The sequence below is a fragment of the Coturnix japonica genome, chromosome 10, assembly GCF_001577835.2.
Source record: "Coturnix japonica isolate 7356 chromosome 10, Coturnix japonica 2.1, whole genome shotgun sequence".
NCBI classification, from domain to species: Eukaryota; Metazoa; Chordata; class Aves; order Galliformes; family Phasianidae; genus Coturnix; species Coturnix japonica.
This window is the reverse complement of record NC_029525.1, coordinates 9184652-9211410: the sequence shown is the minus strand read 5'-3', so window position 1 is coordinate 9211410 and position 26759 is coordinate 9184652. Positions and strand designations below refer to the sequence as shown.

Sequence of the window (26759 nt, the reverse complement as noted above, 5' to 3'; positions counted from 1 at the left end):
GCTGCCGGGATCACCCCGGGTGCCGCCGGGCCGCGGCCACCCGCCGAGCGCCATTCACGGCTCTGGCCGCCTGCACGCGCACAGCCTCATTCATAAAAAAAATAACTAACTTCATTCATAAAAGCGGCGGCGGCGGCGCCCCGGGCTCGGCGTGGCGGGAGCGGCTCGGGCGGTGCTGACCCGCACGACGAGGGTGGTACGAATGTACCGGGCACCGCACGGACCGCGGAACGGAGCTGAGGGATTCCGGAGCGAGAATTGGCAGCCCCGAGGCTGAGAGCTGCTGCGGGACGGGAGGGCTCGGCTTAACGCGTGTGCGGGCACGAGCGGTGCGGAGCGGGGCTGAGCTGCCGCTGCTTCCCCGTGGGGGCAGCTGAGGATGAAGGCGCCGAGAGCCGCGCACCTGGAGGGAATCGGGATGATCTGGAGGTGCGGCTGAGCGCGGGGCTCGGCTGCTGGGCTCTGCACTGCTGTGTGTGCTCTGCTCTGCTGTGTGTGCTCTGCTCTGCTGTATGTGCTCTGCTCTGCTCTGCTGTGTGTGCTCTGCTGTGCTGGGCTCTGCACGGATCGCTCTCGGTCTGTCGCTGCGGCCAGGAGCGCGGTGCTGACATCCCGGCTGTGAGCGGCCGGTGCGCGGCCCCGAGGGCTGGGGGGGGACACGGTCTCGGGTGGCATTTCTGGGCGTGGGCTGCTGCCGCCCGTGGGTCTGCACGGGGGACGCCGGCCGGCCGTGGGCTGGAAGCCTCCCGCACCGAGGAAAATACGCTGCTCGGGAGGGAATCGGCAGAAATCTCTGTCAGGTTTCTGTTTTTAACGGTGTTTGACTTGCCTGCTTTCCGTCTGATTTATCCACAAAGGCGATTTGTGCCCGAGGCTCCGGTTACCGAACTGCAAGGGCTATGAGAGAGCGCGGCCCGCAGAGCCTCGGTGCACACGTCCTGTACGTGGGGCTGCTCCGACACCCGGGGATGCTGCACAGGGCCAAGTACAGCCGCTTCAGGAACGACTCCGTAACGTCTCTGGACGAAGGGCCGCAAAACATCAAAGGTTCCTCCTCTTCCTCCCACCCTTCAGCTCCCAGCCTGCTGGCCGAGGACGTCCCGCTGGGCCCGCAGGACACCTGCACCACGCTGTGCGCGCTGATCCCGCGCATGGCCAACATTAAACTCGCCAACCCCTCCGCTCTGCCCAGCCTGAAGAGCTTCTGCCTGGGGAGCAAGGAGGTGCCGAGGACCAAACTGACTGAGTGCGTCACCGTCCCTGGCGGTCCCTCCTCACCTGAGCTCGGCTGCCTTTCGGCCTCGTACCCTCAACCCGGCCCAGAAGGAGCACACCTGACTCCAAGGCCCACGGGTGGCTGCACAGGGAGAGGAGCAGCGGAGGTGGTGGGCAGGCTGGGAGGGAGCCTCGTGCCCGGCGGGGAGAGCGCGGAGGAGTCGGGCACAGCCTACAGTGTGCGGGTGAGTAGTGAGCGTGGGGAGCGGGTACCGGCACAGGGGGCTGCAGCCTGTACTGCCACCTCTGCAGCCCCTGGTCACCGACTTACCCTGTGTATCTGCTGTTTAATGACGGATGTAGGGCTGTGTTGGGGGCCCGAGGGAGTTAAAAGGAGCACAGCTATCCTCAGAGGTAGACAACATCAATTGCCACAGAGTCTGTCCTTAGGCTCTTGGAAGAGCACAGCTGAGCTGCACTGCAAATGAGGTCACTCTGAAATGTGTGTTGGAGTGGAAGGACTATGGCAAGGTCCCATTCCTCCTAGCAGCTCTGGTGCCAGGCAGGTGCTGGCTCACACTGTGACGTCTCTCAGTGCTGGGCCCAGCACTGGCCTTGCAGCCCCTTCTGCATAGTGCAGGGTGCTGAGGCTGCCTTCCACTTGTGCTGCTGGGCTGCACCCACTGCTCTGGGCACAGAGAGCACTGTCTGTACCTCCAGAAGACACCCAACCACAGCTTCTCTGGGTGTTTCTCACACTGTGTTGTCACTGTTGGTGCTGGCTGAGGGGTCCGTGCTGCTGGGTGGGTCCCTGGGCTCAGGGCTTTGTTTTTTCCACCCAAATCGTGCTCAGGAGATTTCTTGTTTTCCATTTTTCCTCTCTGGATGTTTTACTTTTGTGCCCAGACCTTGCCAGTTGGAAAGCCAATGGCAATTGCTTCCTTGTCCGTGTGCTGAACCTCTGACCGTGCACATCAGAGGGGAGAAGAACAAAATGGGGCCGTGGCTGTGCCCACCCTTCCCAAGCAGGTTGGCTACTGTGGGTGAGGTCTTTGGCTGTGGGAGCTGTGGGATGGGCATGGAAGTCAGAGTGCAATCATCTGCATTTGTCTTGTAAAAGGCAGCAGTAGGAGGGAGCTGGTACTAGGTGGGTTTCTCTGAGCTACCCTCGTGCCTGTGCTCTTTTGCTTGTCTTCCTGCAAGGCCCAGTGCTGATGTGGGCCCTTGTTACTTTGGCATCAGTGGTGGCTGACCGGGGTGATGGGGATGCAGGTGGTACATAGCATGACAGCACAGTGCCTGCAGGGGCTCCTAGTGCTGGTGTGCGGTGTGCTGGTGTTGTGGTGTCATGGTGCGTGGCCTGTGGCACCTGCCTGTTGTATGGTGCAAGTCACAGCCAAGGCTCTGAGGTCCCTGCAGGGATGTGGACGCCCCCTGATAGGGGAATTTCCCAGGTCCTGTATGGGCCCATGGGCAGAAGCAGCCAAGTGTTACCTGCTGGGAGCCACGCTGACCAGAAAGGAGAAGCAAAACCAAGGCCCAGCGTTACGGGAAGGTCCAGAGAAGTGGTGAAGGGGCTGCCCCCTTCTGCTGCTCCCCAGGTTGATGTTCCAGGGCATTTTCCTGCCATGGAGGTCAGGCTGTTTCACAAGGAAGCGTCTTTGAAGGGGTGACTGGCAGGGGCCTCCCAGCACAACAAGGAGATGTCCTCCTACAGCTCTGCTGCTGTAGGAGCCCCAGGGCGGCTGCAGGAGCACAACCTAATGTGCTGTGTCCAAAGCCGGTGGCTTGTTGACCAGGTATTTCAGAAAGACAGAAATCGCTGAAGTGATAAAAAGCTTTTCATCAAAACTGGTCGCCCATAAGCTGGAAGGAGGCAGAAGTTGTCTTTCTGGTGTAGCTTCATGAGGTGCCAGTGATGGGATTCCTTGTGGTGTGCCCTGTGGTGTGACTGCAGCTGTGCACAGCAGCTGGAGGGGCCACATGTGTCTCATGCCACCTGGGCTGTGCAAGATGCTGAGCCCCCTACCTGTCTACCAGCCTGCCTGTGTGAATACCAGAGAGCACAAATAGCAGTACTGAAGCAGGAGCTGGGACAGAGCTTATCGCTGTACCGCTACCTTTAAGAGCAGAATGGGGGCCTGGCTGTTGGTGCAGTTCTGTGGCAGGAAGGAGATCAGCTCTGGTGGTTCATGGCTGCAGAGCTGCAGCTGTGAGGGGTGAGCAGGGCTCGGGGTGCTGGGCAGCCCTCAGCCCACAGCTGTCACTGCCTCTGCCTTGGGGTAGTGCTTCTCTGTGGGCTGCTCACGTGTGTTACAGCTGCAGGTGCTGTGTCGGGTTCTCTTTGAACCAAACCTGCCACAGCCCTTGTGCTGGTGCAGTGCTGTGGGATGGGCTTTTCAGATCAAAACTGTAAAGTAAGAGAAAGTGTGTGTGTATATGTTTGTGTGTATACACTCATTGAAAATGTGTTTGTATACATATGTCTGGATGTATATACATACATACAGAAACTTAGGAACTTTTCCTGGTTTGGTTTTTTTTTCACATTTGTTTAATCACAGAATGGCCTGGGTTGAAAAGGACCACAGTGATCATCTGGTTTCAACCCCCCTGCTCCATACAGGGTCACCGACCACCAGACCAGGCTGCCCAGAGCCAAATCCAGCCTGGCCTTGAATGCCTGCAGGGATGGGGCATTAAAAACTGAAAACACAAATGAAAGGGTCAGACCCTCCCTGGAAATGTCCTATTTAGCAAAAGCCGGGCTGCTTTCCAGGCTGTTCTGCCTGTGCTCTCAGGCTCTGCCATGCTGTGTGGGTGCCACATGCTCATGGCTGCTGCATGTGTGCACTGCTTCCCCCATCTGGCCCCATCCATCGAGGTGTTATTCACAACAATCAAGAAGAGCTCCCCACTCCCCACCTGGCAGCCCTGGAGGAAAGAGGGGTGGGAGGCTCAGAAATCTTTTCCCTTCACTTCAAAAGCACCTTGTTAAAGCAGGTGCTGGGAAAATAAGGACTTGGATGGGAGGTGGATTCCTGCCACCCTCACTTGCACGCAGTGATTGTTTTATGTTTTTATTTATTTTTTTCCCAGGTAGCTGTAATGTTTTTAGGGAATCTGAGCAGCATCTGACATGCCTTTGGTTAGAGGCAATATAACAGCAGCGGAGCCTCTGCTAGCAAATCCTGCCACCTGGATTCTTTGTTTGGTGGCTGTGGGGTCTGTAGGAGCTGCCCTTGGCATTCCACATGAATTAATGCCTGTTAACTAGTAAGTCAAATCATGAGGCTGCAGCTGTATTGTTCAATTAGGAGCTCCACGAGCTGTACTGCTGCTGCTGGTGAATCACTGGCTGTCATTGAGGCTGGAGCCACTCACTGTGTTGTGGGAAGGAATGCATTGAGACGTGGGGCTGTGTTAGAGGGTGCCTGAAAAGCTTATTCACGCGAGCCCTGCCGGGTGCATTCACATCTCCTCCCACGCAGTCCCTCATCCTGTCTGCAGTCACTCTCCATCATCTCTTGCAGAGAGATGTGAAAAGATGTGCATCTTCAGTAAGCAGCCTTCTCTCCCAGCCCTGGTAGTGTGGGGAGGCAAAATCCATCCACAGATCTTCCTCCCCTTTGGATGCTGTGAGATGGAGCTCCTGCAGGACAGCCATCCCCCATCCCACTGCAGGGAGATGGGGGCATGGTTTGTCATGGGTCACTGCTACAGATGCTGGACAAGGCATGAGTGGGCAAAGCATCCACCCTCATCAGTGAGGTCAGATCCTTTTCAGCTGGTTCTGTTCTGCGTTGGTGTTTTCTTCTATGGAAGGGTTAATCATCCTTGTGCAATTTTCGCTTCTTTTTTTCTTCCTTGGAGATATCTTTTATTTTCTACCAGGCTTCCAGCATCCCATTGTCCCTTATGAGTGTTCCCTGGGCTTCTTCCCAGCTCTGTGACCCCGACATTCTCCTCCCCAGCCCCACCACTTCCCCCTGCCCAGGGGTGTGGGGGTTCAGCCTTACTGACTGCTCTCATTCAGATAAAATAAAGGAGGGATGCAGTGAGGAGCCGTGTTAATGCACTTCCTTACTCAGGCTTTTAAAGAAAGGAAGGAAAAAGAAAGAAAAAAAAAAAGGCCTTTTGTGAATCATTGATAAGTTCAGCTTCACTCAGGGTCACTTATGCAAAAACCTAATATTGATTTTTCATCTTTGCTTAGAGCAGCTTCCCACGCATCTGCTCAGGATGCAGCGGGGACTCGCTTATCAGCGCATGACTCACCTCCTCCTCTAAATCTTGCTGTTCTCAAGGATCGAGGGGCACCCCGCCAGCTCACAGGATGCTTGACCTTATCCTGTAGGGCCGGAGGTCTCTGCCGTGCTATGAGCTGAGGCTTGAGGCGTATCTTCCACATTTGCTTTGTTCCCCTTAAGCAGGAATATCTTTAACAAGGAAGATAGCTCTCAGAGTCCTTTACAAAGTCATTAAATGTTCATTAGGGAAGCAGTTCTGCAAACCCTTCAGATTCTTATTGATGTCCTTCCAGGGCTCTGACCTAATTCTGGAGTTCTCCCAAGGGTTGCGTTGCTATTTGGAAAGAAACCAAAACAGGGATATAATACCATTGTTGTGGAATCCCTGCTTGACTGCGCACACACGTTCTCTTTTTAACACAGTCATTTCTGGAGGCCCCTAAAGCTGGAGCAGACACCTGTGTTCACTGCCTCTGAGCACTGCAGGAGAATCCATTCACAAACAGGCCGGTGCCTTTCTCTGCACACAGTGCTGCTTCTGTCCATGCAAAACAAGAGGACAGGGCATGCAGCCCCTGCCTGGGGCTCCCTGTGATGGATCCCAGAGGCTGTGACTCCATGCAGGAGGGTTCTGTGGGGCCGGGCTGTTGCAGAATGTTTGGTTCCCAGGTGACTATTGCAGAGACAGACAGGGGATGCCAGCTGGGAAACACAGACCTCGAATAGCAGAAGGATGGCTATCAGCAGAAATGATAAAGGAATGAGTAAAATATTTTGGGGAGAGGTAAACTCAGTGGCTAGAGTTACCCTGGTGCACTTCATTGAGATGAAAGTGTTCCATCGGCTTGTACAAAATGTCAGGGGGTTTTATATGGTCACAGATCATCCCAGTCATGATTTTTCCAAAAATGTGTCCTGCTCAAATCCCTAATAAGTATAGAAAAAGCCCTCAGCTGTGCCCCATACAACAGAAAGGTGGGATTTGGCCTCTTAAAACAGTCAGTTTGTGGTGCAGGCTCTTAAAGAGCTGTTGCTAAGAGCATGAATCGCAACTCTGCCTCCTCCATCTTCTGCAGAGGTTGGTTATTTGTCATCAGACCTGCAGCAGCACGGGGCCGGTGTTTTCCTCATGCCTTGTAATGCCTCCCACTGCTCCAAAGGGCCCCTGAGCACAGCGGTCCTGCAGATGTCCTCTGCACATGGGGGAATTTCAATGCAGCATCAATGCGCTCCTCCTGGCTCAGTGGCACAACTTAATCAGTGACAATGAGCAGAATTAGGAAAGAGGAAGGATTGGATTTTGTGTCCCCAGAGTGTTTCATCTCCTTTTTTGTGCTGTGTTGCTGAAGCTGCTGGTACTTTCCTTGCTGTTCTGTACACTTTTCAGTAAACCTGGATCTATTTAGGAAGTTGCTTTAGAACGGCTGATTTGATTTTCCTATAGATTGTAGTTCTGCATAAATTCAGCGGGCTGAAATCACACTTGCTTTCCTCTGTGACCTCCTCTCAGCTGTTCTGCAGGTATTAACATAGCCATCATTTCTCTCTCTCTCTCTTTGTTCTTCACAGTACATGGGCTGTATTGAAGTGCTGCAGTCAATGAGGTCCCTGGACTTTGGCACACGAACACAAGTCACCAGGTAGGCACTGCTGAATGGGAATTCAGCGCAAGAAAGAAAAGCCTGAGCTCTGATTTCTGTATGAAGCCACCACTGTGTGCCAAACTCTCAGACTCTTTTGAATAGGAGTTTGCGTAGTTTGCTTTGCTTCTTCCCAAGCGATGACTTGAATTACGTGGTCATTACAATAGGCTGTTTCCATTGTGAAACCGATTGTTTCAGGCACAGACTGAATTTCTCTCCCAGTTCTAGGTTTTAGATGCAGAGAGAATCCCCCTGCAGTTGCAGCATGGTACAGGCATATTCAGTGCTTGGTTCTGGCAGCTGGGCCATGAGCCTGGGCTCACATGGGGCATAAGGTGAACGTGCAGGTTGTGCCACGGCCATGCTGCTGATGCTGTGGCCGAGGCACAGCCTGGGCACTCCAGGCATCTCTTCTGCTGCCTTCTCCCTTCTTCACACCTGGTGCAGGGTGCTGTGGGTCCTTCCATCTAGTGACGTCATCTCACAATTGGTTGTTGGCACGTGTATGGGAAGTTGGTAATCACAGCCTGAACCTCTGATTAATCAGCTGAGGCAAGTGTCGGGTCATCTGTGAGAACACAGGTGAGAGTAATTCAGCTGCGCTCCCAGAAGGGGTGGAGCTTGACTCCACCTCCTCTAGACCTCATTTAAGGGCTGACCAGCACTAAGGCAGCATCTCTTAGAGATTGCTTCCTGGTGGAGATTGTCTCAGCATTTCCCAGTGAAGGCCTCCATATTGGTGAGTTTTTCTTCATAAATAACTTTTTGAATATCTGTCACCACCTTTGTTACCATCTTTGTATCATTTTACCATACAGCACATCAGGAAGAGAACAACCGCACTTTATTTTTTACCTTCAGTCTCTTCCTATGTGCAGAGTTGCTGTGTCTATGAGAAATCATACTAGTGATTTTCCAAAGGGGCAGTTGGGATGCACCCATGGTCCTGCAGCAGAGCTCCCTGTTCCCTGACCTCAGATGCTCCTTGCAGAGTATTTTTGCCCAGCTGTGTCCCTGTTCCCTCCTCCTCAGCCTTTTTTCTGGCTTGGCTCATGCTGAGGATGCCAGAAGTGTGGTTTAGGCTTCCTGTGGCTGCCCAGCTCTTCCTTCCTGCTGGCAGATGATTTACAGATGCTCTTTTGCTTCTTCAAGTGCTCATGTCAAACAGTCTGAAGGCAGGAAAGGTACACGATGAGATAAGTGTTAAAAATCTACCTGTTGGCTCTCAGACCTGTCAGCTAAAAGGAAGAATCTGCACAACCTAACTCTTTAACTGCTTACATACTACACTCTAAAGCAGAGTGGAAAATACTGAATATGAATTACTACCCAAAGAAAATTTGCCAACTTAAATTTGGCCCAAATGGTCCGGATCTGTTAACCAGGGCTGTGAGAGAGCTTAACAATGGGAATAGATCCACCACTTCAAAAAAAAGCCTTGTGCTACTGCTGACCTTGGGAGACTCTTTTGTGTTTGAGAATTTCAAACCTTAAACTGCTTGCAGGCTGCCTGTTGAAGGGCTGGGTGCATGCTGACTTTAAAGTTCAATTGATTATGACCTGACTGAGTGATGATAACTCTGATTATTCTCCCATTGTTCTCCCAGGCGAGTAACTTTATGGATGCTCTCCACAGCACAACAGTTGAGGAGTTATTTGAAATGATTCTGTTTTAATAATCTCTATTATTTTTACTGGGGATAAAAACATATTTTTACCCTGATGACATTTCACTAAACAAAGGGTCATGCTCTGTTTGAAGGGAACTTTAATTATGACTCTTCCCTGTTCTGCTTTATGTCTACAAGCCAGACTGAGGTCAGTTTAAGAAAGTTCCCTTCTGCACCAGCTGTAGTACACCATGGGTTATTTGCATTCTGATGAATGGAACAGGAGCCCCTGTGCTGTGGAGGTGCCCTCCTGCCCATCCCATGCCTGCACAGAGCCCAGTGTTCCCTCCCCTTGCCCGGCCCTTTGGCTCTTTTTCTCATACCCACCTCCCACTTATGTTAAGTCAAGCTCAGTGATTGCATCTAGGCATGTATGGGAAAAGGGATTCTGCGTCCAGGCAATGGCTCTCCTACTTGGGAATGGCCAGGCAGCATGGCTGGGGCAAGGGGCATTGCAGAAGGCTGGTGGGGTGGCTGCTTGAAGAAAGCTGACTTTGTTTGGAAGATTAATTTCAACTTTGTTGAGACACACAATCCCTTTCTGTTCAGTGGTGTGGGCAGAGCCCTCAATGCTTAAAAGCAGATCTCCAGCAGCATGCTTGCTTGCTTACATCAGCCCCTTGCTCTTCTTTTGCTCTCATTTGGTGAAACAATCAACAAAGTGCCTCTCTGTCAGCCTCTTCTGTGGCAGGACCTACTGCAGAGGTGCAGCCCTAGAGGATGAAATCTGGGTTTGAGTGTACCACCGAGATGATCTAAAGGCTCACAGGTGCCAAAAGGGGGCTGTCTTTGTGACCTCCCATTGCCCACCTCATTGCTGGCTGCTGAGCCACCACAGATTCCTTCTGCCCTCCCTGCAGCACTGTCTGGCTGCATGGGGCTCCATGGCTCAGTCCCACAGGTGTGTAGCTCACCTCAGCACAGGAGCTGACCCAAATCTCTCCCATTCACTATGGAACCGAAAATTGTGTTGGCTACCAGTGGTCAGTGTGTGTAATTGCATGAATGCTGCAGGACTGGCAGGCAGGGACCTCTCTTTAGATGGCTGTAAGTTGCTGAGTTGTTGAGGGGTGAGATTTTCTTTGCCTTAAACTAAACCAATTTAAATTCCTCATGGCTTTCCTCATTCTGGGGCTCCCAGAGTTGAGCGAAGCTGCTGCAGAGTGCACCAGTGGAGTTATCTCAGTCAGTGTGATTTAAAGGAAAACAAACAAACCAAAGTGCTTTGCCTTGGGATGAGTGGCAAGGAGGAGAGAAAGGAGCAGCAGCAACATGACTGGAATAACAAGGCAACATCTACTGCTTCTGATTGGCAAATGGAAAATGGAGAAGCAAATCCCAGAAGCCACAGAGCTGCACATTCATCCATAGGATAACTGTGAGGCCTACAAAGGTTTCAGATCTGGTCCACCTGCCCCATGGAAGTGATTGAAAATTAGAGATGTTCAGTTATATCAGCAAGGTATTATCGAACAACTGCTTTTCACACCTTTAAAGTAATATATGAGAAGGCCTGTTAAGTCATCTGGAACACCATCTGATGATATGAAGCAAGGAGCAGCTGTGAGAAGATGATTTCCCTTAGGAAAGAGAGGAAATAGAAACTTAATTAGAAATGGTTTGCTTATTTTTTTTGTTCCTGTTTGTTGGACAATTGCATGGCAGTGGGGTGAAGTGGGCAGTCACAAGTTGTGCTTGTACCAGGATGGGATCTGCTGTTGACAGCTTTGTCTGCAACTGAGTATTCCATATAGGATGCTTGAAGTATTTGGGAACTCATTTGTCATCAAAATAGAACACTTCCCTGTTTCTTCAGTTTGTTCAGATTCTGGTTTTCTTTCTAGGTAGAACTAGACTTGAAGACTCCAGGTAGCCTTAATGTCTTGGCTCTGATTTTAATTTCCTTTAATATTGAATGAGAAGATGAGCTCTCATTTTCCAAATGGATCACTGGAATCTGCAAGATCATCCTGCAGGATGCCACTCCTGTTATGATTAGTTTTGCCCTTTCTACCACTGAAATAATATCACCAAGCTAAACAAGAGAGATGTCAGGATTTCACTTCATATTTTCAGTTCTGTAGGGGACAGTGCTTTGATTTAAAAAGCTATAAAAAGAGGCTGTGCTTAAAAGGTTGCATTTGTAAACTGAATCTGGTCCATCTAAAGCAGTTCACTATGATGCTGCTCTTCTATGATGCTGGCAGCCCACCTGCTCCAGCCCTCCTGCAGCATGGGGCCTATCTGGCCCACTGCCTGCCAACCTGGCTCAGTGTCTCCAGGACATCCTGCACAGACAGCACATGGAAAACTTGCCCCAGTAACACCTGTGATTGCTGGATTATTGAGATAAGGCTGTCAGGTTGGATCCTGGAATCCATGGCATGCTGCAGCAGAGCTGACCTTCCCTCATCTCCAGGATGTCCAGGAATGTTAAGGAAATCTGCTGAGCACACTCCAACCCTGTTGCTCACCATTTTTCCACTGGCTTCAAAACAATGAATGTAAGTCAGGGAAAAGTCAATGGCTGCCAGTAAAAGATTGTTTCCCAGCTACTGAGCTAACTGCCTCGGGATGCTGCTGTGTTTGTGGAAAGCAGCACCTGGCTGACCATACATCAGAACTTGCTTTGTTGAAGCTCAGAAAAGAGATGCAGCTTGTAACAGTTACCTTCAGTGAGAAATACAGCTGTCTTTGATACAGACCATCAATACATTCTGCCTGATATTTCTGCTTTCCAAAGCAAGAAGCACCTATAGAGGTTACTGAGTGGCTGGGATAGGACACCTGATTTGGGAAATAGCTGCTAGAGGTGACCTGGGACCTCTGGTTTGCAAAAATCTCGAAGCTGAACCTCCAAACCTCCCCTCTGAGCCGTGGCATTACAAAGCACTACGGCAGAACACCTTGCTTAAGAGAAGCAGCTTTGTGATCCAGCTTCAGATGAGCAAACCTTGCACCTTGAAAATGAAGAGGTCTGTGTGGCATTCCCAGGGAAAAGCCTCCTGCACAGAGGGATACAGCACTGCTGGCAGCGACACTGAAAGCATTTGCTTTGCTGTATGCATAGATATCTAACCTGTGGCTTGGCCAGGAATGTCACAGCTCTGCACAGCCTAGGGAACAAATGCTGGAAGAATTGTCACACCTAGCAAGGGCAGCACTAGGAAATGGTCAGTCATAACTCCCAAACAGTGTAGGCTGAGCAGCAAGAATGTTCTTGTGATGTAAAAGTGTGGGAAACTGGCTGAAGTGCAGGTGAAATGTCGCTTCTGTGATTTCTTTCCTTCTTTTCTTGTTTCAAAAAAGAGAAACCCCTGAACACCAGAGAGCCCATAAGGGCACCCAGCTGGGCTCACTCAGCACACCCCTGGTGCTCTAACGAAGATGGATTAAGGCAGGTAGGAAGGCTGCCTGCCAGCCTTACTGAGAGAAGGGACTGGAAGGCACAGGGTCCTTTGGGTTTCATTGTGGTAAGCTGGTTTTATTGATTTATTTAGGAACAAAGAATTGTCATTAGGTGATGCTCGTATATTTTATGAAGAAAAGGAATGACTCCAAAGCAGACTGCTGAATTATTGTGTTTCATTAAATAGGTTTTTCTTTTAAACGCTGGGAGGGAGAAAGAAGGAAAAACAACTGTGAAAGACTTTCCAGAAGATTTAAGTGTTTCTAAGTGGAATTACAGCAATAAATCATGAGGTCGCTGGCCCTGTTACAGCTGATGCATGTTAAATGATCCAACAGTTTGTGCTGTGTTTTTCTGTTTGTAGGGAAGCAATAAGCCGACTGTGTGAAGCTGTATCAGGTACAAATGGAGCGATAAGAAAGCGGAAGGTAAGTACTGCTTCAGCTAAACAATTGCTCTTCTGTATCCACTTCTGATAAGCAGGATACATGATTCCCCAATGAGGTTCAATCTGTGCTGGAGTTAGTGAGTGTTAATTCACCTGAGTGTTAGCACAGTGCTTAGCCTGCTGTGTTCTGGGGGCAGGGCTGTGCAAGACCTTTCTCTCCCCCAGTGTTAAAGCTCTGCTCCTACCAGCCTCTGCAGTGCTCAGTGGTTTCTGAGTTTTAGGTTCTGATCTGTAAAATGTAGGAGGCTTTTTGGATAATGAAAGGGAGCTCATTCATCAGAAGACAACCTGATGGTTATTTGTATTGCAGACAAGGAGAAAGGCAGTGTTGAATGGACCTGTCATTTGTTCAATGGCTGGCGTGCAGAGAGTGGCAGTGGAAGTGGCTGCCTTGGGGTAGTGTCCAGGGGAAGTTATTGGTTTCCTTTGGTATTTGTGGAGATCAGAGTGAGCAAACACACTCCTGAAGAATGAATGAGAAAATTTCCTAATTTACTGAGAAACACTTCATCCTCAAGAAATGAAGCAGAGTTCACTGGGGAAATTAGTTGTTCAGAACTCCTTAGCTATAACATATAACATATATATAACATATATATAACATATAACAAAGTATATAAAACTTTGAGGTTTTGTTTCTTTAACACTTTTCCCCATTATTGACATAAAAAGCATCCATACAGGTGTAATTCAAAGCTGATGCTAGTCAGAATGTGTTTCCCATAATCAGGCTATTATCCTTGTTCCCATTGCATTCTCAATAAGACGCTGTAAAATTTTACTTGACTCTGATGTACTTCTGCTGCTAGCCAAGCCAGCTGACAATGTCTTTCTTTTGTTTCTGTGTTTAAAGCCTCCAGCTAAGTTTCTGTCTTCCGTACTTGGCAAAAGTAACCTCCAGTTTTCTGGTGTGAGCATAAAGTTGACCATTTCAACAAACAGCCTCACACTGATTAACGTTGACACACAGCAGGTAGGCTATGTGTAAACTAGTGTCCTTTTATCATTGCTACCATATTCTCTTTTTGTGACATCTGAAAGATAGGTGGGGTGCTTGAGCAGAAAGCAGCACCCAGTGTCTTCCTATGCATGCCCAGTAAAGCTGATTTTTAACATGAGAGCTCTTGGGGGTAATTCAAGATGTGATACGTGCCCTTTTTGTTTGTGATGGTGTCCTTTGTATCCAGGGATCTCTAAGCACTTGGCAAAGTGTTTCTCTTGCTCTCACTCTCTGTACAGTGTCCAGTAAACAAGGTGTTAATCTTGACTAGAGTTTCTGACTGTCCTAGAGTAAAATAAAATTATATAAATAATGAGTTAGAGCTTAGCTTTGCTATTGTTCAAAGCTACATTAGAGCTGGGTAATAAATGTGCATCATCAGTGATACTGTGCAGATTCCCTGGGCTTCACTTGGGCACAGTCCTGGGAGTCTGGGTCTGCTCTGGGACTGGAGTGCATTCCTTTGGCAGATGAGTTTGGGAGCTCTGTGCTGCCCACCAAATTCCTCTTTCAGCTCCAGCGTGGTCTTTGCCAGGCCAGCAGTGGATTTCCTTACAAGCTGCAGCAGAGAGGTAGTTCCAGCTTGCTGTCTCTGATGACCTGTTGCACTGACTCGATGCTGTCCTGAGCGCTGGGCAGCTCCTGTGGCTTTCCTGGGCTGGGAGGGCCAATGGATTGAGGTCTCCCTTCCTTTCAGCTACAGCGTGCAGCAAAGGGCTTCTCTATACTGGAGGAAGCTCTGGGAGCTGGCAGGTGAAGTCTGGCCCTCTCAGCTCTTCCTTTTTTGATACAGGACTAAAATCTGGACCAACAGATCACTTTTCAAGTGCACTGACATGCCATGTTAGCATGCATGCATGTGTTCAGAGGACTGTCTTGAAATTCTTCCTAGGTCTTTCATTACTAGGCCTTTCCAAGCTGAAAATCCTGTTTGTACCATTCCTGCACTGCCACCACTTTTCATTGTGTTTCCACTTGCACAATCTCTTGCACTTGATTTTATAATAAAAAGCAGCCTGTCTCCAGAGATGAGGTAGTGTTTTAAACAAAGTTTGTGCTTGATCTGCCTAGCAAAATTCCTGCCACATAACAATGTGGTGCTGGTGCTGGGAGACAAGATGGTCCAAGCATCAGTGGGCACTGTTTGTTTGTAAAAATGCCACTGTTATATACAATATACACCATGTATTTAAATAAGATTGTTGGTCATTTTGAACTGAATTAATTTTTCAAGAGTTTGTAAATGCATTTAGTATCTTCCATCATTCTCCTTTGAAACTCTCAAGTAGGCAGCTGTGTACTCACTAGGTCAGAAATGTTGTCTGAACTCATTCTGAAACCCCTTTCAGGATGTAGGTATTACCAAACATGAATGAATAGTCCCCAAAAATATTCTTATTTTTAGCTTCTTCCTTCACAAATGATATGCCCACGTGTTTCTTAATAGATGGGGTTGTCATGAACTGAATTGCTTGCTCTGCTGTTTTCTAAATGCACGTGAGCATGTTTAACTAATTTGTCATGCTTTTCAGATTATTGCCAACCATCACATGCAGTCCATCTCATTTGCTTCTGGAGGTGACCCAGTAAGTATTGATTTATAAGACTTCTGCAGGTATAATGAAATTATTATGAGAACAAAAATACCTGCAAATACTTTACTTCATTCCTTCTTATCCACAAGCACTAACAGAGTATGCCATGCTTCTGCATCATGACCAGGAATCTAAAATAGATAGGGGGCTTGGGAGCGGAGTCTTTGAATGGAGTTTCAGTGGGGATTTGATAACTAGGTAGAGTTACTGTTCCCACTGCCTGCTGGTGAGAATGGGGTAACTCACAAGGCCACAGGCTTGGGGACCTGAAAATAAGAATATATGAAGTTGGGAGTTACATTAGTTCTGAGGTCCCTGTAATCTAATGCCGTGTTACAGAAGAGGTCAGCATCAGCCTCTCTAAGTTTGAGATGAATTTCAAGACAAACAAAGCTCCTATAAGATGGACATGACATTATTTTTCTTGCAGATATGGGGTGTTCTCACAGTGTAATAGTTATGCACTCATTGATGTTATCATGCAAGGAGTTTTCTTTCCTCTTCCAAATCTTTCATTGAAATTATTGTGAGGAATTTGTCATTCATAAACACGTCCTATTCCCTTCTCCAGTGTCAGCAAGTTCCCAGCGTTCTGAATTTCACACTCTGTGTGTTGTGACAACTGTATTTTTTTAATCAGTTTGGAATTTTCTGCCTTTCAGTTTTGATAAATGTCTCCTTGTTCTTGTGTTATGAAACAAAGGAGTGGAAGCCAGATCTAGCTTTGACTGGAAAATGACAAATCTGCCTCTTTGGGTTTAGGACCAGTCAAGGGAAAATAGCTGGGAACCAGCCCTGTGTGATGGATGGGGGGCCATGGGGTGATGTAAGGAGCCCAGCTGCTTGGTGAGGTTTTGCCCAAGCTGCCTGAGAGCAGGAGCTTCCTGGAGCTGGGGAGGGATGGGGATGGAACACGTGTGCAGGCATTGCGCTGCCAGTCCTGCACCCAGCAGGGAAGCACCGCGTGGAGCTGGTGCCAAAGAATTAGATCTGTAAGGATCCCGTTAATGACTGAGGTGTTTTGAGAAGTCTGACTTTCACCACTAGGTGCTTGTGCTATCCTAACGCTCTGCACTGTGCAGTACAGTCCTTTGGCTTTGCAGACCATTTCTGGTAGCTCCAAGTGCTGCTGCGCTGTTGTGCTGAGCATCACAAAGCTTCATTTCAAACTCCAGTTTTCTTGATAGTTAAACAGCTTAATATATACCCTTGAACTGTCCTGTCTCTGAAGTATGTACCATGTCCTAGATGCTGGCTGTCTTAAGTTTCTCTTTATATAACATCTCAGCATAGTTCAGGCAGGGATATATTTCCATCCTTATTTTCCATAGGATGTGTCTCTCCAACTGTCCCTAATTTTGAGGTCTGAGCACAGTTCTGTGTTGCTCTGCACTGTTAAGGAATGCCAGGGTTCAGTTCTAGAGGGGGCTTTATTTCAAAGCAAAGTCATCCATGCAGGCACGTAAGCGTTGCAAAGATATAAAAATAGCAGGTACTGCTCCAGTTGCTTCAGTTTTCTAGTTACAGTCAAGACCTAATTTATTTTAAAAGTAAAATATCATAAAATATTTATGAGCCTTAAGAAAAACCTGGGAGGAAGGGAAAGGAAATTGAGTTTTCTAAGCGCATGAGAAATATTTAGCTTTCTTTGCTTTAATGATATTACCTTGGGAGATTTTAGGGCTTTTTTTTTTTTTTTTTTTGAATGATCTAGGACAAGATCTGCTGACCCTGAGATGTGCCTCCTGTGTCATTCATTGTGAATTATTAAATGGTTGTTCTTGTGCATATTGCAAATGGGGCCTTTGTTTCCTGCCAGCTGATTACATCTTCCCCCAAGAGAGCTGTGCCTTTAAGCTGCCAATTGTTTTTTCCCCATTCAACTTTAAAGATCCAAAATAACAAAATACATCTTTAATAATTAAAAGAATGTTATTCATTTCCCCACTGTTTTTACTATAAAGCTGAATTATCAAGCCATTCTTTGTTTTTGCAATATGACTAGCAATGTTACTCTGTCTATTTTGGATCCCATTTCAGCTTCACAAGAAAAAGTGATTATTATTTCGGCACTAGCTGTGAAGAGAGTCTGAAACAGACAACTGATTATACTGAGATCCGGAGTAATTTAACCTGATGTTAACCAGACTGGCATAGGCAGCAGGGGTTGAGATGGAATCCTTCTTTCCTTCTGTGATATTTTAAATATCACCTTTTCTCTAAGACGCCTTTAAAAGTCCATCTTAATGCCACAAATGGTGAAAATTCTGATTCGGTCTCTGCAGCCATTGCAGACTTTTAAGCGTTCCACATACATCAATGAGGGCTGTCCCAGCTAAAAGATGTAGCTGGAAGTCACATTGTCCTGATGTGTTCAGCACTGTCTTCTAATGAGGCACCTGCTGACTTTCTTCACTCTTACAGAGTAAAACAGCTTACTGCAAACCCAAAGAACGTGAAAGGGTCCCCTGCATTTATCACAAGCATAGCATTGCTAATTACTGCATCAGTATCCACCACTCAGTTCATCACTGATCTTTCCCTTACCCCCTTGTGCAGCACCTTCAGGTTTCCTGAAACCCATTTTTAAAGCTAAGAATATCTCTCAGTGAACTAAGTTGCTTTGTTATGATGATAAGGTTGTTCATAATGATAATTTTAAAAACGTTTGTTTTGTTCTTTCCTGAAGGATACAACAGACTATGTTGCATATGTAGCAAAAGACCCTGTTAATCAGAGAGGTATGGAAGCAATTTTCAAATCATTATGTATGTCTTTACGATTGCTTTATCTTTGCCAAGGACTTGCTTGAGTTTTAAAAGGAGAGTTTCTGAGCAGCTCAAGATTCTTTACAATTTCTAACTTTGCTGTGTGGATGGGGTGACGGTTTGCATGCAGACTGTGGCTCTAAATGTCGTGTTCTTTGTGCCATTAAGTGGGGATCTGTAGGTCAGGCTGAACTTGTGCCAGCTGCTGGCTCTGCCCTGGGACAGGGTCCTTCCCAAGGCAGCCAAAAGGGGGCTCTGCCTTGCCTGGGGAGGGAGATACAGGGCTGTTCTGTGCAGGAACCATAAATGGAGTTTCTTTCATTGAGTTGATATTATGCCTAAAATATATGCAGAACAATATTCATAGCACATAAAAAAAATCTCAGTCCTAACTAATGCCCTAAGGCTACCTAGATAATTTCATGCTCAACTTTTCTGCTTTAAAGAATAGAGATTGATTCTATATTTTTTTTTCTATTTTTTCTGTGTAAAGGACATTTACCTAATTAAAGCAAGGTGTCTCTTTGCAGCATGCCACATACTGGAGTGTCCCAATGGGATGGCACAGGAGGTGATAAACACCATAGGGCAGGCTTTTGAGCTCCGGTTCAAACAGTACCTGAAGAACCCATCCAGCCTGGTGACTTCCAATGAAAGGTCAGCATGTTCCCAGTCACATCTCTGACAGTTTCTTCTCTTCAGTACTTCTCAGAAAACAATGGTACTCCAAAGAATGATCCATAAATAAGATGTTTAGGTTATGCATTCTGGACGTATGCTAACCATAATACATGCTGTATGTACATAGAGCAATAGAGTAACATTAGCTTATTCCAGTAAATGCCGCTGTTTCCAGTGATGTTTGTACAGGTGCTTAGCTAAGACCACTTTATTTCAAGTGATGCAGGGAAATGGAACAAATGTTCTAATCATCTCATCCTTACTTGGGCAGGGTAAATGAAGTGGAGAAGTTTTGCTCTATGAATATGGTGCGCACTGAGCTCAGTCCTGAGCTGTGCCAAGTTTAAGCTTGCTGCAGTTATAGAAAGTCTGTGCTGGGGATGTAAGCAGTTGTAATTCACCTTTCTGCTGCTCTGTTCATGACCCAGCAGTGACCTGCAGTTCCACCTGGTGTGACTTGAGTGAGCCCTGTATATCAAAATCAACCTAGCCACCACTTGGCATTTTAAAGTATAAATTCTTCAGCCTGTTGCACAAACTGTGGGGCCAGTGTGAATTGGTTCCCTATTTCCAGTGCATTGGGCACACAGTTCTTGGTCTGACTTACGGCTCTGTCTAAGGAGCCATATTTTTCTCAGTCTTTCCTTTAGCATGCAGAATTTGATCCCTCGCTACCTCTCAGAAGCAGGTAAAGCTGTAAAGCCGCCTTGCTGCTTCCTGAAAACCAGAATCAGTGTGCAGGCAGTGTCACTGGTACAGTGCCTGAAACAATGCAATAAAACTGGTTCTGCTCCTTGCCAGCAGTACCACCTCCAGGTTATATTTATTTTGTCATATAGTGTTTCTTGGCATTCCACTGCTAATACTATGTTTACCCTGGAGACAATGGCCACAGGAAGAGTCTCTGCTATGAAACTCTGCGGAGTTATGCCAGGAGTAAATCACAGAAAGGAGAAATGGAAGATGCTAATTAAATTCCCTCCTTGAGCTGAAACCGCAGCCAGTCTTGGAGAATGGTCCTCAGACAGAACTCGGATATTGCTGTGTGAATGAGTCACCCACCTCCAACTACTATGAATCACATAATCAAATACTTGCACTGCATATCACATAATCAACTACTTGAACTTTATCTCTTTCCTGCTCGAGGTCTTTTATCCAATTATATTCTTGTTAAACAGAGAAGTAAGGTTTGAGATGAGCTTTTTATTTTGGGACCGGAGACAGTACAGGAAGCACCTAGTTATTTTGCAGTGTATCAGCTGTACATTTAAGCTATCATCGTTCTGTTTTAGCTCAAGAAAAGCATCGGGTACCATCCTTCATGTCATTCACTGTTTTCTTCAGGCTGAAACAGAATAGTCGTATTGTTTCTGATTATTAAAATCAGAGTGCATTCCGTTTAGGATGACTACATTTTTTGTAGCAATGTTTGTTTTTCTGAAACAGATGCAGGCTTTTCTGCCCAAATGCCACATGAGCTTTTAATTTTCTTTTGTAAGTCGTGTCACCCCCCACTCCTGTCCCATCCCTAGATTTATACACTTAAGAATGATTCCTCTGGCTTCTTGTCTCACGGTTGACACTTTGGATACCTTTGTGAACTGCACATTGACATCCCAGGGATCTGGGCTGTTCAGTGCCAAGATGGTCTCCCTGAAGCCTGAACCATGGGGATTCCATTTTTAATTTGGAGAGAATTAAAGTAAACAATTCTGACAGTTGAGGCCCAAACTCTGTTACAACCTTTGTATGGTTAATCTGTTCGCTGTGTGATACACGAACACTTGGGATGTTTGCCTACACTAGAAAGCAGTTGATAACATCGGTTGCTTTTATTTCCACATTTGTTTCAGTGAGGCAGCGAGTGCTGATGGATCAGCTGGGAATTTACAGGAGAGGGAGGATCATGAATATTACAATGAAATTCCAGGGAAAGAGCCTCCCGCTGGTGGAGTATTAGACATGCGAATGAAAGTGCCAACAGACCAAAGGTCTGGCTGTTTTATACAGTGCAAAAAGCAGCACTCCTTGGTAAGTGTACCTTCTGATAGAACTATTCACTGCTTGTTATGGGAATGAATAATAAAGTGTTACTGTGGTGTAAAGCATGGTGTTAACATCAGAACCAGGTTCTGACTATCTTGGGAAAGGGGTTTTTTTTTTTAGGCGAGATTTAATCATGCTTAGTACATAATTGAGTCCCAAAGCACTTTCTGAAGATTAACTGGTTTGTCCTTAGAGTACTTTTAGGAGATGGAGTAATATCCCCTTGTTAACTTGTTAGCTGTGAGAAGGAAATAGATACAGACCTGAATGGCTCATCTAAGAGAACATTTAGAAAACCTGGGACTTCCTGACTCTCAGTTCTGTGATCCAGTAAATATTTCCTCCTGTCCATTATGTTCTACAACCTATACATACATTATTAACTGATTGTAGTGTATATACAGCATTAATTACATCTGAAATGTTTGATGAGACTCCATTAATTCAGCTGCAATAGCTACAAAAAATGGTAGAAAAAAACGGCTTTTGCTCAAGGTACTCAGGAACAGAAAAAAATTAGGGAGTAAAACCAGCAGAGTTCAGTCTTGCTGTACAGACTTCATAGTCTGCTCTGTTTCTTGGAAACACCAGCATTTCCCCATTCAGTGATGCAGGCATTATCTTTGCTTGGAGGGTGCACCTTCAAACATGGCTGGTTGGTGTTGCTCAGGAAGCTGCTGTTCCCAGGTGTGGTTTGTCTCTGGAGGCGACTATTCCCAGGCTCTGTCCTGTGCCCCATCTGTTTTCCAGTGTTATCTTAAATCCCTGCTGTAGGCCTGGTAGTCTCCACAGTCCTGACTTTGTTTCCAACGCTCTCCAGAGTCTAAGGAACTATTGTATGTGACCATTTTTACCATTTCTTTGCAGACAGGCAGCCCGACATTCATCAACATATATGAAAATTGCCCAGAAGAAAACAAAACCGTGGGTATGTGTTCTGTTTCCCTTCATATGCGTATGCATGAAGTAACCAGGGCAGGCTGGCTGGAAGGGATGCCCCTTTTCTTTCAATACAGCGTTGAAAAGTGGTCACTGAGTAGGTCACTTCTGGTTTCCTAGATGAAGGGCAGACAAGAAAGCCTCAAAGATTTTCAAAAGGGCACTAATCCATTGCTGTGTCCGCTGGCAGAATTACTCATTTTACTTGCCATGATACTGTACAGTAGTTCTCTGTTGTTTAATTCTCTTTCATACGCCTTGAAGAAGGAGGATATTTCTTTGCTTTAATAGTCTCTGAAAATATCCCTTCCCCCTACAAATACTGAATTTCTGTTCCAGTGGAGTCTGTGACCTTGATTCCAGTGTCACTGGCTTCTCTCTTTAAGTATGTCTGTTCTTCTCCTTGGGGAGCTTTGTGGCCCATATCAGTCCCACTTTAGAGAAACCTGCTCTCTGGTGCCCCAGGGGATCACCACCCTCTGTCCCTTTCTGGATTTCATTTGCTACAGCTGATGCCCTGAGAGTGCTTCCTCAACTCATCTCTTCCAGTGCATGTTGACATCCTTGAATTCCCTCCTGCACTGCTATAAAGAGACGGGTTACACTGTTGAAGGAGAATGATTCAGTTCCTTGTGTTATTTCTGATTTAAGGAAAGGAGAATCAAAAGTATTTTGCAATGAGAGGGTGAACAAATAAAAGAATGAATGAATAGATCTATGACTAAAATGTTTGCTGAAGAACAAAAATATGCGTGCTATTTGGCTAGCTGAAGGGGCATTATTTTCATATCCTGCAGGGAATATGCTGTTAACTTGATTCTAAGCTGGGATTCTAACCTGACAGATGTGGCTTTGGCTCTCCAGGCAGTGCCACAAAAGCACTGACCTCCTCCTTCTCTCTGCTCCACAAGAATAGCAAGAGAGAATTGTTCAGTTTCCCACAAAGCTTGTGGTACAGAGGGGAAGGAAGGGGCTTTGCAACAAACAATGCATACAGCTTGTGTCTCTGTAGAGTCATATGTATTAATTTCTTTTCAATCAGCAGGGGATTTAGTGCTGGCATTAACTGAAGCAGAACTGAATCAGTGTGGAACATCTTTGAAAATTTCATTCTAACTCTGAATAGCGTACCTTGTGCCATAGGAAAAAACAGTTCATCTGCCAATTTTTGTTTTCCTTCTGAATGACTTTCATGGGATATACAAGAACAGCAACATTCATATTCCATTTTTTTTGCAGTTACTTTAACTTGAGTTTAGAAATGAAAAAGGCATCTGTGCAGATTATACACTAATTGCAGGTCCTTGTGGTGAAAGATCACAGAAGACAAAGAAAGGTGCGACGTTATTGAAGTCTGCCTACAGAACAGATCTTTTTGATGATCCATGTTACATCAACACACAGGCCCTGCAATCTGCTGTCTGTACAGCCCGGGGTACAGCAGCAACGCAGATCCATGGGAGCCCACTGAGTCACACAAGTAGGTTCTAATTGTGATACTGCATCTTTCTAAGCTTTGAAAAGAGGGAACTTGGTGGCCATGTGCAAAGAGAAAGAGTTTGGTTTCCTCATAAGAAATACAGAAAGTGTGTGTGGGGGGGAGGGAGGGGGGGGCAGTCCTTTCTGGTGGGTTTTGTTTGGTTTTTTTGCTTCTTAAATTCAAGACAAAGGGGATTAAAAGTGAAAAGTTCAGACAGCAAGTATATAGAATAATCTTCCATCTTCTGTAATTGATTGGTGACAGCATGTAGTATTAGATTTTCCTCTACTGGTAATGAACAAGTCTCTAAGATGCTATTAAAGATTGGGCCTATACTGTGCCTCAAGGAAGAGGGCTCTCTTGCACACTCATATCTCACCCACTCTAAGCTAGAAATGACCTCAGATGCTTTTCCTTCACAGGCAATAAGCATGCAAGGTCAAAGCAGGAACATGATGTCGGCCTTTTCTCAATTCTTGCACAAGTTATCTGACCACTGAATCTCATCCAATAACATCCAAAGCAGATTGTTTGATCAGTACTATCAGGCTACGTGCTTGCTGCTGATTATCCTCATTATTGGAAATACTTTATTTAATCACATCTTATGGTTTCCTACTGAGTGTTTTCTCTGTCAGTGTTGGCTCCACGCACAAAGAAGGGGGCTGAGGGCTGGATCATATCCGCTGTAAAGGAAATCTGTAACCATTGAGACATTTCTAACCCAGGCATGTGTTATGCTCTAAAAGGAACTAACTGTATCCTGAGGACCCTTGAGTTGCACAATTTCATTGAAGAAGTGGTATCCTTTTTATTTTCCTTACAAAAATGCTGCTTGTGAATCATTTGCAGTCTGACTGGCTGTATCCCAAACCACCCAGTTTTGTTAGTACATTCAGTAATTGTTCGTTTTTTCACAGCAGATGCATCATGCTGTAATCCTTCCCTTCTGGCTACATTGGCTATGTTGTCTTACATTCCAGCACATAGCTGGAGCCACTCAACATGATTCTCCCAATGAGCCATGACAACCTCTTCAGAGCTTGTTAAGGAAGAAGGAAAGACTAGATCTTAAAGGCTAAAAACAACAGATTTTTATTTATTAATTTATTTACTTATTTTAAACAGGGAAGATTTGACTTTAATAGAACCGAAGAAATACAAACCCCAAACAGTAGAGCATCAGAAAAAATGCATGTTTTCCAAACCCTGTTACCTAGCAACCCAGTGTTTATCCATCTAAGGTATGGGAGGAGATCATATGGTCTTTTTACCGGATGCACTTCAGGATTGTGAGCATTCATGTTTGCATACTATTGCAGTCTGCAAGGTTGGTCTGATCCCAGCTTCAAGACTGAATCATTAGAATTATTTAAAAAGCTATAGAAATAGTCTTTCTCTTCCTTTTAGGGTAAAGTTCTAGGAGAAGTGTCCAATATGTTCCCTTTCATCTCATTTCAGAGTTACCAGAAACTGTGCAGCAGAGTGCCACAAGCAACACAGCTGGTCTCTGTGTTCTGCCACAAATAAAACAACAGCTAAGGAATGAAGATTGTTACCATGGCAAATTAAACAGGAAAGCAGCAGAGAGCCTCTTAGTCAACGATGGGGATTTTTTGGTGCGAGAGAGCACGACATCACCTGGTCAGTATGTCCTCAGTGGACTACAGGGAGGGCAAGCAAAGCATCTTCTCTTGGTGGATCCTGAGGGCAAGGTATGAACATTTCTCATATGGAAAACTGAGGGCTGCTCAGCTATTTCAATGCAAAATACTTTCCTGGACATGAAATTGATCTGATTCCCTTCAAGTTAATTTAAATTTGGCCAGTGGGTGACTTCAATAGCTTTTAAAGTTCAATTCAAGAACTTATAAGCACTGAAGCACCGTGGAAATAGAAGTGAGGTACTTAAATATTGTTGTTAGTCCAGGTGTTGATAATTAGTGTGCATACTTAATGTATCCTTAGGGTCGTAACATTAAGTAATGAAGTTGATTAGTAACGTACTTCTGGATGTAGAAAATGTGGAGCTGGTTTGATGTCAGCTGAATTCTACTTGTTTCTGCTCAGGGCTAAAAGAGGACTTTTAAGTGACAATCTTCAAATGTGACATAAATCAGAAAACAAATCCTTAGTAGGAGGTAGGGGAAAAACGCCTCTTTCCTGTGGAGGAAAAAAAGGTTTATTTTACTCCCTAGTTATATACATTCAGTCTCTCGATAAGTCGAAGGGTAGGTCTGAATTGCTGTCTACAACCTAATGATGCTGCTCCATTAAGTTCAGTGGTTTAAATGCATTTTGATTTTAATCAAATAGCCTCAAATCCAACCACTCATAAGCACAATATAACCTTAAATACATTCTTCTCCTTCTTTTATTAGGTGAGAACCAAAGACCATATATTTGACAGCGTGGGTCATCTTATTCAATATCACATGGAAAATAATTTGCCAATCATCTCTTCTGGAAGTGAAGTGAGCTTGAAACAGCCTGTAAGGAAAGAAAATAATATGGGACACTTGCATTATCACAAATAATCCCCTGGATTTCATAAACCCCAAGACAATTTGTATTTGGAACCTTCATTGACTATTATAAAACTTTATATTACGAAGACAATTCAAAAAGCATAGACTGCACTTTCTACTGCTGTTCCAGAAGATATCCTTTTGTGTGTGTGTATATATGAATATATGTATATGTGTATATCTATGTAGATCTGTAGAGATCGATAAGCATAGTTATATGGATATATATAATCTTAACAAAGTTACACCTTCAGAGTGTGAGATTCATTTGTGAGAAAATATTTTAGACATGCACAAATGTCACTTTCAAGGTCATACTGAATCAGTAACTATTTAAAAGCACAATCAAACCTCTACATGTAAAAGCTCACTTGAATGAACTACTGGAACATTAGTATGTGCCTTTTAGGATAGAATTATTGGAAACCAATATTATTTATACTGAATTAGTTTTGGATGGCTAAACAAACATGTCTAGGCTTTTCACTATTTGCCAAAACAAATGCAATTTGATTATTACTAAAATATCATATGCTTTCGATAGACACTAACAATCTCATTTTGCTTGTAACAGCACTTTACTAGCAAGTAATGTTTGAAATGAATGGTGTTCACAATACAAAAAGATTGTATGGTTTCTTGATTATTTTTTATCACTGTCTGACAACTCAAGGATTGAGATTATGCAATATTTACAGATTGATATGTGTAATATAATTTTGGAATAGAACTTACTAAGGGGCAAGCATGCTAGATCCTAATATTTTTGTCTTGCATACAATTTTACTATTACTACCAATTAATACTGGAGTCATCTCTTTTTAAAGGTAGGCTAAATATATTTTCATTGGTTACATAGCTGTTTACAAACTAGAAAAGCTGAACAAAACTAATGATACATTTTGAGAGAAAACTAAACGACTGTTTGAACTTTGCATGTGCCCTTATTCAGTATTCTTTCCAAAACAATATATGATTTTCCCCTTATTCATGTAGAGTCCAGTTGTTCCTAAAGTCTTTTAAAGGAAACGTATCTATTGTTTGGTCACAATAAATAACCTAAATACAAACACTCGTAAATTCC

The 26759-nt window shown here is 45.4% G+C and overlaps 1 protein-coding gene across 2 annotated transcripts; it reads left to right on the top strand.

Moving 5' to 3' along the window:
• The first annotated feature begins 16 nt into the window (after positions 1 to 16).
• On the top strand, positions 17 to 26759 carry SHC4 (SHC adaptor protein 4). Of its 2 annotated transcripts, XM_015873022.2 has the most exons (13): positions 22 to 429; positions 858 to 1460; positions 7035 to 7105; positions 12552 to 12615; positions 13489 to 13608; positions 15168 to 15221; positions 17920 to 17971; positions 18529 to 18655; positions 20536 to 20713; positions 21596 to 21656; positions 22968 to 23147; positions 24609 to 24862; positions 25529 to 26759. In XM_015873022.2, the coding sequence occupies exons 2-13, from the start codon at positions 900 to 902 to the stop codon at positions 25682 to 25684; spliced, it is 1878 nt and encodes a 625-aa protein (XP_015728508.1). In that variant the 5' UTR covers positions 22 to 429; positions 858 to 899; the 3' UTR covers positions 25685 to 26759. The 2 variants fall into 2 exon arrangements, with proteins under 2 accessions (XP_015728510.1, XP_015728508.1); XM_015873024.2 differs by lacking the exons at positions 22968 to 23147; positions 24609 to 24862; positions 25529 to 26759 and adding an exon at positions 22907 to 22952 and having other exon boundaries at positions 17 to 429.

Bases quoted from the DNA above. Each gene is read 5' to 3' on its own strand.
- SHC4 (XM_015873022.2), top strand. From the start codon at position 900: ATGAGAGAGCGCGGCCCGCAGAGCCTCGGTGCACACGTCCTGTACGTG. The intron at 17,972-18,528 runs GTATGGAAGCAA...GTCTCTTTGCAG, and splicing joins AGACCCTGTTAATCAGAGAG to CATGCCACATACTGGAGTGT. The intron at 18,656-20,535 runs GTCAGCATGTTC...CATTTGTTTCAG, and splicing joins CTGGTGACTTCCAATGAAAG to TGAGGCAGCGAGTGCTGATG.